At 45.6% G+C, this 12,580-nt stretch overlaps 1 protein-coding gene across 1 annotated transcript in view; it reads left to right on the top strand.

Moving 5' to 3' along the window:
- Positions 1-1,790: 1,790 nt before the first annotated feature.
- LOC137534266 (oocyte zinc finger protein XlCOF8.4-like) overlaps positions 1,791-12,580 on the top strand; it is a 32,520-nt gene continuing 21,730 nt past the window's right edge. Inside the window, exons 1-3 of the mRNA XM_068255675.1 lie at positions 1,791-2,052; positions 7,943-8,060; positions 11,485-11,676. Of these exons, the coding sequence (XP_068111776.1) occupies positions 7,983-8,060; positions 11,485-11,676 (270 nt within the window). The 5' untranslated portion in view covers positions 1,791-2,052; positions 7,943-7,982. The remainder of the gene's footprint in view (positions 2,053-7,942; positions 8,061-11,484; positions 11,677-12,580) is intronic.

Raw genomic sequence — 12,580 nt, 5'->3', positions numbered from 1 at the left:
GGATCTCTACAGACTTATTGCTATATGAAGATCCTGTGATACCCAGGATACGTGGTCTGAACTATTCATCTGCTTACTCGGGGAGAAGTCAGAGAGAGTGCGCTTTCATTGCTATAAATAAGTTGACAGGGGAGAGTAACATCAGTCATGCAATCGAATGCCACCAACAATGTGCTCCCTGGGCCGGATTTGTACCCATTATTGCCCAAGGCCAATGTCACCAGCCGCCCCCCCTTCAGTATAGGTAGGTAGCGAGATGGCCCCTATCCCTTTCCCTCCAGTATATGTAGTCAGGAGAACCCCTCCCCCCCCCTTCCCTCTAGTATAGGTAGCCTGATGACCCTCCTCCAGAATAGGTAGCCAGATAACCCCTCCCCTCTTTCCCTCTAGTATAGGTAGCCTGATGACTCCGTTAATCCCTCTCACCTTTCAGTACAGCTTGCCCCCACACCGCAGCAGTCATCAGTGTCACTCACTTCTCTGCTCGTTTCCAGTGCAGAACCGTCCTCTTACCCTCCGTCTCCAATGCTGCTCAAGTCCGTAGCTGCCCGCTACAATGCCAACGTGCACAGACAGTAAGGTGGCCGCTGCACAGGTGGCTGGCAGCAGGGGGGGGGGGGGGCATTTGCCAGGCAATCTGCATTATTTAAGATGAAAGAGGAAAAAAAATGGTAACCTCCATATCCCTCTCACTCCAGGGGTCTTTTAAGTACACAATATTTGGATCAGAAACTTTAGTAACATTAATGGCCTCAATTCACTAACCTTAACTCCTGTCTTTAATAACACTTCTGAGCTGTTTTACAGTTATCACAATTATATCACCATGGTGATAACTGTAAAACAGCTCAGAAGAGTTATTAAAGACAGGAGTTAAGGTTAGTGAATTGAGGCCAGTGTCTATCTTAAAGGGCAACTGAAGTGAGAGACGTAGAGGCTGCCATATGTTTACTTCTAAGCAATACTAGTTGCATGGCTATCCTGCTGATCCTCTGCCTCTAATACTTTTAGCCATAGCCCCTGAACAAGCATGTAGCAGATCAGATGTTTCTGACATTATTGTCAGATCTGACAAGATTAGCTGCATGCTTGTTTCTGGTGTGATTCAGACACTATTATAGCCAAATAGACCAGCAGGACAGGCCAGCAACTGGTATTGTCTAAAAGTAGATAAATATGGCAGCCACCATATCACTCTCACTTCAGTTCCCTTATCACAGCCCAACACTGTTTTTTGGCTCTAACATGAACATGGCTTTAAAGGGGCATTATGGCGAAAATGATGCTGTTCTATTATCCCCACCATCAGTTATCTAATATAGACAGCATAAATAAATGTCACCATAAAGGTTGATTAAAATACCAATTATACTCTCCTGGCTGGGCTGTTTCCCTGCTCTCTGCTAGCAGACGCCTCTCTCTCTTTGCCCACAGTTGATTTAGAACATGGCTCACACACTCCAAAGCCCAAATTGCTTTTCACATGTAGCTATAAAGTAAATAAATAAACAGGCTTCTAATGAGTTACTTCATGTGTAAAACATACCACGGCTCTGGAGTGTGTGAGCCGTGTTATAAATCATCTGTTGCTGGGACCTATGAGTATGAGGCAAACTCAGGCAAGCTGAGCAGAACACCCAGACTCCTTCTTCTTCCAGAGTCCTCAGGGCGAGAAAATACAGCTACTCTGGTGATTGGCTGGCAGTACCTGGCCAGCCAATCCAAGAAGAGAGGAGGGAGTTGTGTTTCCAGGGTGCTCAGCCTATCCCTGGGGCTAATTTTACCAGCGAATAATGTGCTGGTAATAATTAAATACCAGTGCCAGCATTTTAGAGATTTACCAAGCGGGCTGGTCAGAGCCCGGCTGGGTGGCAACCCCAGTCTAAGTCTATACAAATATGCAATACTGTGTAGTCGTGTATTTAGACTACATGACTGAATGTCGGTGGCCATTTTGCTGTAGTCTGAGGAGGAGAAATAGGAGGAGAAAGGAAGCAGAATCACTGTACTGGCGGGTGTTGGTTTAGAGACTGGTGTACCTCTCAGAAGGAGGTAATACTTATTTCTATATTCTTTTTATCTGGGTTTGTTTCATAGTAGGTCGCACGTCTGTAGAAAAGGTGTGGAGGAGTCATGTGATGTTGTCAGTCAGGTCACGTGGGTGTCATGCATGGAGGAAGCAGGAGCTATTCTTCAGTAGCTAAATAGAACCCCTGCCAGAACTGATTCTCATCTGATCAGATGATGATGTTGACTGTGCGGGAATTAGGCCTGGCTACCACACAGAATACATTTACCCAGATTGAAACGTGTTTCAGAATAACATGTACCTGATACAGCAGGGGTTATACCAATACCAGGGGTTATATCAGAACTTTGCACATAATCATATTCTAAAAGGTATTGGTTAATAAACTGACAGCAGGACCAGGCAGAGGCAAGAGTGGTTTAGCTGTAGCAGTGGAGAAAGGTCAGGGGAGATGAATCTCAGTTACTCATCTGTAGCTGAGAACAGTGACATAGAGAGAAAGTCAATAAAAAAATTGAAATTTAAAAGAAATCTTAACTTAGCTAAAGAATTTGAGCTTTACTTACCAGGGGTTCCTAGCTGTCCCAAAAGTCCGTTGTGTCCACCTGCTTTGCCTCTCTGAAAGCTGTTTGACTGAGCCCAGTCGCTGTCTACTACAGTTGCAATGTTTACAAACTGCTCATGTGCAGAACACTCCTTGATACGCGCATGTGCAGTAGCCTGTGGGAGGAACAGAATGCAGCAGGGTGGGAGGAGCCTAACAGACCATAGGGGGCTGGAAGAAGCCTCAGGTAAGTTAAACTGAATGTGTTTGGGTCACTTAAAGCGGACCTGAACTCAGAACTTCCTCTCTGCTCTAAAAGATCAGCAACAACATAATAACCAAATCCTGCAATAAATCTGAATTGTCTACTTCCTGCTTTCACGGAAGCAGACATATTGTCAACATCCTGTGTTTGCCAATTAGCACTCTGCCATGGCAGCCAGCTGACAGCTGGGGATCAAATTGCAGCTTGTGCTTAGTCACAGATGTGGGGGAATTAGACAGGCTAAACTCTCTAAATACATAAAGGGTGCATTTCTCTAAGTTTTCCTTCTGTTCTGTGCAAGAGTTGAGTTCCACTTTAAGGTTCCTTTTATTGCTAACTTTCCTCAGCTCTTGCACCATTATAATTATAGTTTTATGATCATCATAATCATCATCTTTTATTTATACAGCACTAAGGGTCGTTAAGCCTAAAAATGTTCTGATTCACAGAACGGACCACAGTGGACATAGATTTTATGTTAAACATGGAATCGTTTTAGACCCGTGCCAAGGTGTTTATTCTGTCCAGTGTCTGTTGCAACAACTGAATTAGTGAAGAAGTTTTAAACTGGGATAAAATTTACCAATTTACCAATTTTTTTCTTCGCATATTTATACATGTTTATACAATAACATATTTTTATACATACAATACATTTTTATACTGTATACATGTTTATACAGTAGCATATTTATACATGTTTATACAATGATTGGGGATAATCTCCTGAAACAATCAGGAATAATTGTCCAGGGCAACAGAAATGTAAGATGTTTTCTTATCTTAAAGAGGAGCTGTCAGCCATACTATCTCAGAATAAAAACACATATATAAGTAGATAAATACTTGCTCTACATCCATAACATATGTATTGCACTGTCCACATTTTGATTTTAGTGATTTCTCTACAGTAATAAAAGAGACAAATCCTTCTTAGCATTTCCCATTTTAACTGTGGCTATTTTTAAGCCAATCCTGGAGTAATTTCCTCCCCTACTCTCCTCTGCCTGATTTGCCCGTCCCTAACTATAGAAAGTGCATTGTCTCAGCATGAGAAATATTGGCCAATCAGAGAGGAACAGCGGTGTGAGAGGGGAAAACAGGAGGGAAAGAGGCTTCAGCCAGTCAGGCTTTAATCTGAGGGGAAAGTAGAGAAGCAAAAAAGGACAACCCACCATGCCCTGCAACTTCCTTTGTGCGTATCAAATTTTGTGTGTCCCAAATAAGAGTCAGGTAAACTGGGAAATGATCATTTATCAACAAGAACAGTAATAGTGATTTTAACTTTTGGATTGCCTGGTTAGCATCCTTATTACTTGTTTACCAGATAAAACCTAAAGAATTGATTTTTGATTTTATGGCCGACAGGTACACTTTAAGGCTGGTGCCCCCATGACTTTGAGATATTCCTCTGCTTGCTCCAGGTTATGACCAAGAAGAAGGTTGCAGATATTTGTCACCTAATAGCAGACAATGGGCTTGATTCATTAAAGAGAATCTGTACTCTAATATTCTTACAATAAAAAGCATACCATTCTATTCATTATTTTCTCCTGTGCCCCTCTGTCACAGGAGCCCTCAGTGGCTGACCGCACTTTGCCTTCTAAACGGTGCCAGCGCACAGATCGTGCGAACTCTGGTCGCAGTCAATGCGCAGGAACCGTTAAGAATTAGCCGCAGACAACTCAGAAGGGAGCCTGTGAGACACGGGTGATTACAACGTCACCTACTGGTTCAGAGTAAACTGCCACCACCGCGGTTACTATGGGACCGTGGGGCCCACTAACTGACTGACTAATCCTGCGAATAAAACGGTTAAACACACGATATTCTGTCTAGCCAACAACAAACAAACAGTAGCGTATCTTCAGAGACCCGGGATCATTTCTGTGTGTGCTGATAAGCAGGGTAGCGAAACAGTGAATGACTTGGGAAAAGTCGTTTATTCACGCAATATAAATAATTAATATATACAGACAATTATGAAAATCAACAATTATGAAAACAGTAATAGCCAGTATGAAAAATAAAAGAAGGGAGAAAAATACTTAGTTCCTGGAAAGATGTCCTTATTGTGGGAAGAATCATAAAGTCCTTGGTTTCAAAGTCCAGAGTTCAGAGTTCAGACCAGGTGGATACCAGCATATCCTCAAGCTGGCATCTGATGAGTGCAAGATGGTTCAGTGTGGAGGACTCTGAGTTTTGGCTCCTCTCCCATTCTTATGCCCCTGATTCAGTAGGAGGAAGTGAGGGCGGGCCCACACACCCCCTTAGAACATGAGATGAGTCCTGCCCTTGTCCTGGAGACCAGAAATCATGCCTTAACCATATATGGGCTCTATCTCACAGAACCGTACAGGTCAGGGCAGATTTACTAATATTTTCAGGTCGGCCTCGATGTACCCAGCAGTCTGATACCAAACATGAGGGGTGGGACCCCTGTGGTACCATTAGGGCACTGTTGAACTGCCTAACGGGCAGTCTTTACCTCAGAAGGTTCTGAAATGTGCTCAGAACCAACGCCAGGCAGGGCCCTACCTGCTCTGTTAGTTTGGAGGGTCTGCCAGCCTGGCAACACAGAAAATATGATACATATAGCAGTTTATGGAATATGAGAGACCCCTGGGATTTATACCAGGTCATTCCCAGGCAAAGGTTCTTTGAAGTTGGCAGCAGCAAGCCACATGTCGGCTCCCTGCTGGGAAAAGGAGTCGGAGTGTCTGAGTTCCCTCACTCTAAATTGGTTCTGTCATGGTGTTTGTCACCTTATACCTGATGGATGGGCCATCAGCACAGCTTGAAGCCAGGGACTCTCTGGGCCCAGGCTCATTAGCATATCAAAAGGGCCAACCAGCATTTGGAATGGTGCTCTCTTTGCTAAGAAAAGGACTGCAGACCTCCTACACAATAAATCCAGATTGTACCGTTTTGAAGCGCAATCGATGCAGGAATCGAGTGCGATCGTTCTTTTCTTCACGGGCGGTTCCAGGACGCGCCTGCGTCCCCGCAATCGTCCGTGACACCCTCTGTGCTGTTTCTGTCACTCTCTGCTGCAATCCTGGCTTGTAATTAACAGTTTTAGGCAGTGTTTACAAACAAACTAACCAGCTTCTAATAGGCTCAGCTAAGCATAGTGTGTGAGTCATTCAGAGTGTGCAGGGGGCCTGCAGAGGGTGTGTATCGCTTCTACCAATCACAAGCAGCCCTGCACATTCCACACAATCAAGCCTTAGCCCGACAAACAGGACAGAGGAAGGATACATTGATTTATTACAGAGACAGCGCAGTTAGGAAAGACTGCAGTAAGCCAGAGCAGAACAGGCATAAGAACTTATAGGATAGAAGAACTAAGGCTGAAAAATTTGTTACAGAGTCTCTTTAAGCTGCGCTGCTAAAGCAGCACAACTTAATGTGAAGGAGCAACCACTAATGCACTCTCTACGAAGCAGCGCTCTCTGATATGTAAGGAGCGTGCCTTCCTTAGTTACGCGTCTTTCTTACATAGCAATTCACATAACTTTAAATGTGTTAATTAACATAGTAGCGGCCACTAGTGAAGTATAGCGGAAGAGATACCTCCCAGGACCGCCCACATTTAAAGTTACGCGTGTTGCTATGTAAGCAAGGCATGTAACTAAGGAAGGCACGCTCCTTACATAGCAGCGAGTGCTGCTATGTAGAGCATGCATTAGCGGCCACTCTTTCACATTAAGCTGCCTTGCTTTAGCAGCGCAGCTTAATTAATCAAGCCCAATGTTAAATAAATTCAGGTTAGATTTATTGGATCTCTTATGATCTCTGATCCTTGAGGATCTTAGTAAATCAGAGTCTGTCTTTCTCCTCCTTTTTATTTCCCTCCTTATGTCACTCTACTTTTTATTCTCTTTCCTTTACTACTCGAGCTAGGGATGGTCAATGAGATGCAGATAATTCCAAGTTGATGCAAATTCTTATGCTAATTTATGGAAATTTATACAGCTTGAAAAGGACCAATTAAACCCCTCAGCGGTTTCATTCCATGAGTCCATTTCCAAGCTGTATATATTTGCATAATAATTGCCATAAAACCTTCTTCAACTCGGAATTATTTGCATCTCAAGTCCCTAGCCTTTGAAGCAGTTCATTTGGGCGCCCCTAGTCAGCATATTCCGTGGTGCTGTACAACAGAATACAAGGTATACCAATGCAAAACAAACAATACAAAAGTTAACAATACAAGAATGTGGTGGATTGTAGCTGATGCAATGAACGACAGACTTTTACATAGTGTGGAAGAAATGTACATACATTACACAGCATTGAGAGACAGAAGGGAGAGTTCTGGCCAAAAGGCCTTCCAATCTAAAGGGTTAAGAGATAGGGCAGTAGGTGAAGGGAAGCTGTATATGAGATAGTAAAAATAGTGATTAGTGGTTTCAGGCTGTACCTAAAAAGGGTAAGTGTGGGTGAGTGGCAGACGTGTTGAGGGAGGGAGTTCCGAAGGAGGGGACAGGATCGAGAGAAGTCTTGTAAGAGGGAGTGAGAAGAAGTGACCAGACAGGGAGACAGGCAAATATTGCTAGTAGAGCGGAGATTGTGTGTAGGATGGTATCTGGAAATGCATGTATTTCTATACCAAGGAGCTGGGTTGTAAAGAGCTTTCTGCGCCGATACACCATAATGTAAATTGTGAGTATACGGCACCAAGGCAATGAGTTGGTGCCCCATAGTAGCATTTGGCAATTAGTAGCCAATCAGCTACATTGGGGGGGGGGGGGGGGGGTATAGTGTCAGGTACCAGGAGGGGTGGGATAGTTAGCATTAGCAGGGAGGGTCACTGTGGGCACTGGGTAAGTCAATAGGAAAATATCATAAATATCAGTAACAACAGATTACCGCTATTTTCAGTATCAGCATCACCTGGAACCCAACTCAACAGGTAGCGCCACTATATGTGCTCCTAGCCTCAGCCTTTCTTAACTTCATTTCTTTCCTTTTTACACTTCTTCGCTTATTCCTTCTCGCTTGCTTTTCTTTCTCTTTTTCCTTCTTTTTCATTCTGTCTGCCTCTAACACTCTACAGCTGGAAAATATGACTTTTATAATGGCATTTTTCTCCATTAAGCACTTCATTGTGGAAACCTCTCTGAGTGAAACACCAGAAAATGGAGAGAGACAGGAGTCTAATGACCAAGAAGATATTAGACCTTACCCTGGAGATCATCTACCTGCTGACTGGAGAGGTGAGGAGGATTCTGGGAGTTTTTTGTGACATCACTCTTATCTCTATAAACAAAACAAACATCTGACTGGACAGCTAAAGTTAGCCATACATCTAGCGATGATGGGCAGATTCGACCTAGAGACAAATCTCTCTCTTAACCTCCCTGGCGGTAAGCCCGTGCTGAGCACGGGCTATGCCGCCGGGAGGCACCGCTCAGGCCCCGCTGGGCCGATTTGCATAATTTTTTTTTTGCTACACGCAGCTAGCACTTTGCTAGCTGCGTGTAGCATCTGATCGCCGCCGCTACCCGCCGATCCGCCGCAATTCCTCTCGCCGCGGCCGCCCCCCCCCCCCCAGACCCCGTGCGCTGCCTGGCCAATCAGTGCCAGGCAGCGCTATGGGGCAGATCGGAGTCCCCTCTGACGTCACGACGTCGATGACGTCGGTGACGTCATCCCGCCCGTCGCCATGGCGACGGGGGAAGCCCTCCAGGAGATCCCGTTCTTTGAACGGGATCTCCTGATCTCCGATCGCCGGAGGCGATCGGAGGGGCTGGGGGGATGCCGCTGAGCAGCGGCTATCATGTAGCGAGACTTTGTCTCGCTACATGAAAAAAAAAAAAAAAAAATTAAAAAAAAAGATTTGCTGCCCCCTGGCGGATTTTTTGCAAACCGCCAGGGGGGTTAATCAAATCGGATTAGAGAGATATCTGTCAGCTGCCAATACACCGCAGGCAGATTCCCGATCAATTTCGTGCTGAAATTGATCCGGAATCCTGTATCTGGCCGCCCCAACGCCATCCCACTAATGTTAAGTGTGTCAGCAAAATCCCACCCCCGGTGCCCAGTGCATGTTATACATTACCTGTCTGCGATCACTGCTTGTCCCCCGCTGCTTCCGGGATTCTCCATACACGCGCACCACGTGGTTGCATAGTAACGTGGCCGTGTGTGTGTGGCGCCTGTCAATCAACAAAATCCCCGGCGCTGTCCCTCCCTAATGTTCAGTGTCCTCCCGGTGCCCAGTGCATGTTATACATTACCTGTTCACGGCTAACACTTGTCCTCTGCTGCTCCGGGCGCACTCCGCTATCCATACGCACGCCCCATGTGGTTGCCTAATAAGGGCACGTGTGTATGGACAGCGGAGTGAGCCCGGAGCAGTGGAGGACAAGCGGAAGCCGTGAACAGGTAATGTATAACATGGTGGTGGAAATATTGAAATATTGAAAATAGCGCTGAAGGTTATATTATATTCTGTGAAGACACTTTTTACTGGAGTGTTGGACTTTAGCTGCTTTTTCTCATTTTGGACTTTTATTTAGGTTGCGCTGATATACTTAACGATTGTAATGTATAATATGCACTGGGCACCGGGAGGACACTTAACATTAGGGAGGGACAGCGCCGGGGTTTCGTTGATCGTCCCAAAATTGCATGCTGGTACCGCTGCGCACCTGATTGAGAAAGTCGGCCCAGCATCTTGCAGCATGCGCGATTGTTTCTCAACATTTTATTGGTATGTACCCCTTTTAAATTCCTGTACTCACCAAGTACCCCTTAGCATGGTAAACATTATCACAAGTACCCCTTGACAAATATATATTTAAAGCTAGTACATGATAATTGGTTCTAAACTATTTCCAAGCCTTTACTATTGCTTTTAAATAGCTAAAACACTAATTTGATGTTGTTGAAATAGGATTTATCATTTTCTACAACTCTAAATTTGCTATTCTTGGTTAAGTATATAAAGCCCGAGTACCCCCTGGAACCATCAGAAGTACCCCCTGGGGTACGCGTACCACACGTTGAAAACCTAGGGACTAAGCGACCAATTTTAGGACCAAAATAGGTCACATTGTCTGCCAGGCATGGTTTTCATCCGATTCAATTATAATAATCGGATGGTCGATCGGCCACCAAGACGCCTGATGTATGGCCACGTTAAAGAGACACTGAAGTCTCTTAAAAATCAGTTTTTTATAACAAAATCCTCTTTAACATATTAGCCCTACCTAAACCGCCGCATCCCCACGGCTGTAATCTATCTAAATACCCCCTAACGCCCCCTCCCTCTCCCCTGCAAAATCCACAACTTTCTTGGTCGTGGATTCTGCTGCCCTAAGCGCTTCCGTGTGAGGCAGAGCTATGAACACACGTGTCTATCAGCGGCGGATCTCCGCCTCTCCCCCGCCCCTTTCAGTGAAGCAAGACTGAGAGGGGCGGGGGAGAGGCGGCGATCCGGGCTGACAGATGCGCTGAGAGGCAGGGCTGCAGCTCATAGCTCTGCCTCACATGGAAGCGCTGACCGGAGTGCCCCCCAGGGAGTTTGGGGGGGATTTAGTTAGATTAGAGTGGAGTGGATGCAGCGGTTTAGGTAGGACTATTATGTTAAAGTGGATTTTGTAATTAAAAACTGATTTTTTTTTTAGAGACTTCAGAGTCTCTTTAAGAAAGATTCTGGGAGTGTCCTTTGACAATACAGTTATGTTTATTACTAATACCTGGTACACACCATGCAATTTCCTGTCAGATAGATGGGTCAAATTGATTATTTCAGACAGGTCCGATCTGATTTCCAATCCTTTCTGATCGATTTTCTGAACACTTCTATACAAAATTGATCGGAAATCACGTCGGATCTGTCAGAAATAATCAATTCGACCCGTCTGACGGAACTGCATGGTATGTACCAGGCATTAGGCCCATGCACTCTGTGTCCATTGTGTTTTATTGCAACAGAGCATGATGAACATGCAACAGGCATGTGTAACACACTCATATTTTCACATGGACCAACTCACATTTGTGTGTTTGCCGTTACCACCAGTGTATTGCAATCCAGCACTGCCCATTTTTTGGGACAGAAAAATGCACTGCTATTCACCAAATAAATGCCAGATGACTGCATGGATGTTCAATGGACCTACAACAGAGACATGTATCCATTGCATTAAACACATGCATGAGACCAATGTGTATATGTGAACTGGACTGAAAGGTGAGTGTATCTGTAATGCCACATGACATCACTCTTGGCTCTGTGTATCAATATGAAACTTTCGAAAGAGGCGCTCAGAGCTCAACTCACTATTGCTTTTCGGCCCAAATTTTGGAAGTGGATGTCAGCCCACAAAACGCGTCGCCATTGTCTAAGTGATCATGTACATAAATGTCTTTTTGTTACAAGTGTACATAGTGTCGTCATTGAGGTAAGCTACCTCCTATTTTCCTATTTTATTGGTTTTTAAATTTGTCTATACTTTTTGGGCACCTCTTTCCATCGTTGTGTTTCTAAAGAGGTGTAGAGTATTCTGGGAATGTCACATGACATCACCTTATACAGACATGACTGGAACATCAGAGAATGGAAACTTTATTCAGATGAGATTTGCATTAGTCTCTCTGTATAGTTAACTTTGTTCATTTTTCAAAACACAGGCGTACACTCTAGTGAAGAAGACCTCTAGTGACCATGTGACACCCAGTAGCCATCTTCATGCTTTGGAGGGTTGGATCAGGAAGCAGAGCCACATCTTGGGACCTCCACCTCCCATCTGCATACCTGACAGGAACAATGACAAGAAGATTCTGGAAATTACCAACAAGATTACCGAGCTGCTGGTGGGAGAGGTGAGCAGTGCTAGGCAGAGGCATAACTACTGAGCTGCTGGCGGTAGAAGTGAGCAGTGCTAGGCAGAGGCATAACTACCGAGCTGCTGGCAGGAGAGGTGAGCAGTTCTAGGCAGTAGCATATCTACCGTGCTGCTGGCAGGAGAGGTGAGTAGTGCTAGGCAGAGGCATTACTTCCAAGCTGCTGGCAGGAGAGGTGAGCAGTGCTAGGCAGAGGCATAACGACCAAGCTGCTGGCAGGAGAAGTGAGCAGTGCTAGGCAGAGGCATAACTACTAAGCTGCTGGCGGGAGAGGTGAGCAGTGCTAGGCAGAAGCATAACTACCGAGCTGCTGGCAGGAGAGGTGAGCAGTGCTAGGCAGAGGCATAACTACCAAGCTGCTGGCGGGAGAGGTGAGCAGTGCTAGGCAGAGGCATAACTACTGAGCTGCTGGTGGTAGAGGTGAGCAGTGCTAGGCAGGGGCATAACTGCCGAACTGCTGGCAGGAGAGGTGAGCAGTGCTAGGCAGTAGCATAACTACTGAGCTGCTGGTGGTAGAGGTGAGCAGTGCTGGGCAGAAAGAGGTGAGCAGTGCTAGGCAAAGGAATAACTACTGAGCTGCTGGCAGGAGAGGTGAGCAGTGCTAGGCAGAGGCATAACTACCGTGTTGCTGGCAGGAGAGGTGAGCAGTGCTAGGCAAAGGCATAACTACCAAGCTGCTGGCGGGAGAGGTGAGCAGTGCTGGGCAAAGGCATAACTACTGAGCTGCTGGTGGGAGAGGTGAGCAGTGCTAGGCAGAGGAATAACTACCGAGCTGCTGGCAGGAGAGGTGAGCAGTGCTAGGCAGAGGAATAACTACCGAGCTGCTGGCAGGAGAGGTGAGCAGTGCTAGGCAGAGGCATAACTACCAAGCTGCTGGCGGGAG

This window comes from Hyperolius riggenbachi, chromosome 10 (genome assembly GCF_040937935.1).
Source record: "Hyperolius riggenbachi isolate aHypRig1 chromosome 10, aHypRig1.pri, whole genome shotgun sequence".
Taxonomy (NCBI): domain Eukaryota; kingdom Metazoa; phylum Chordata; class Amphibia; order Anura; family Hyperoliidae; genus Hyperolius; species Hyperolius riggenbachi.
Note: the sequence above shows the minus strand (reverse complement) of the source record. Positions and strands in the feature narration are given on the sequence as shown.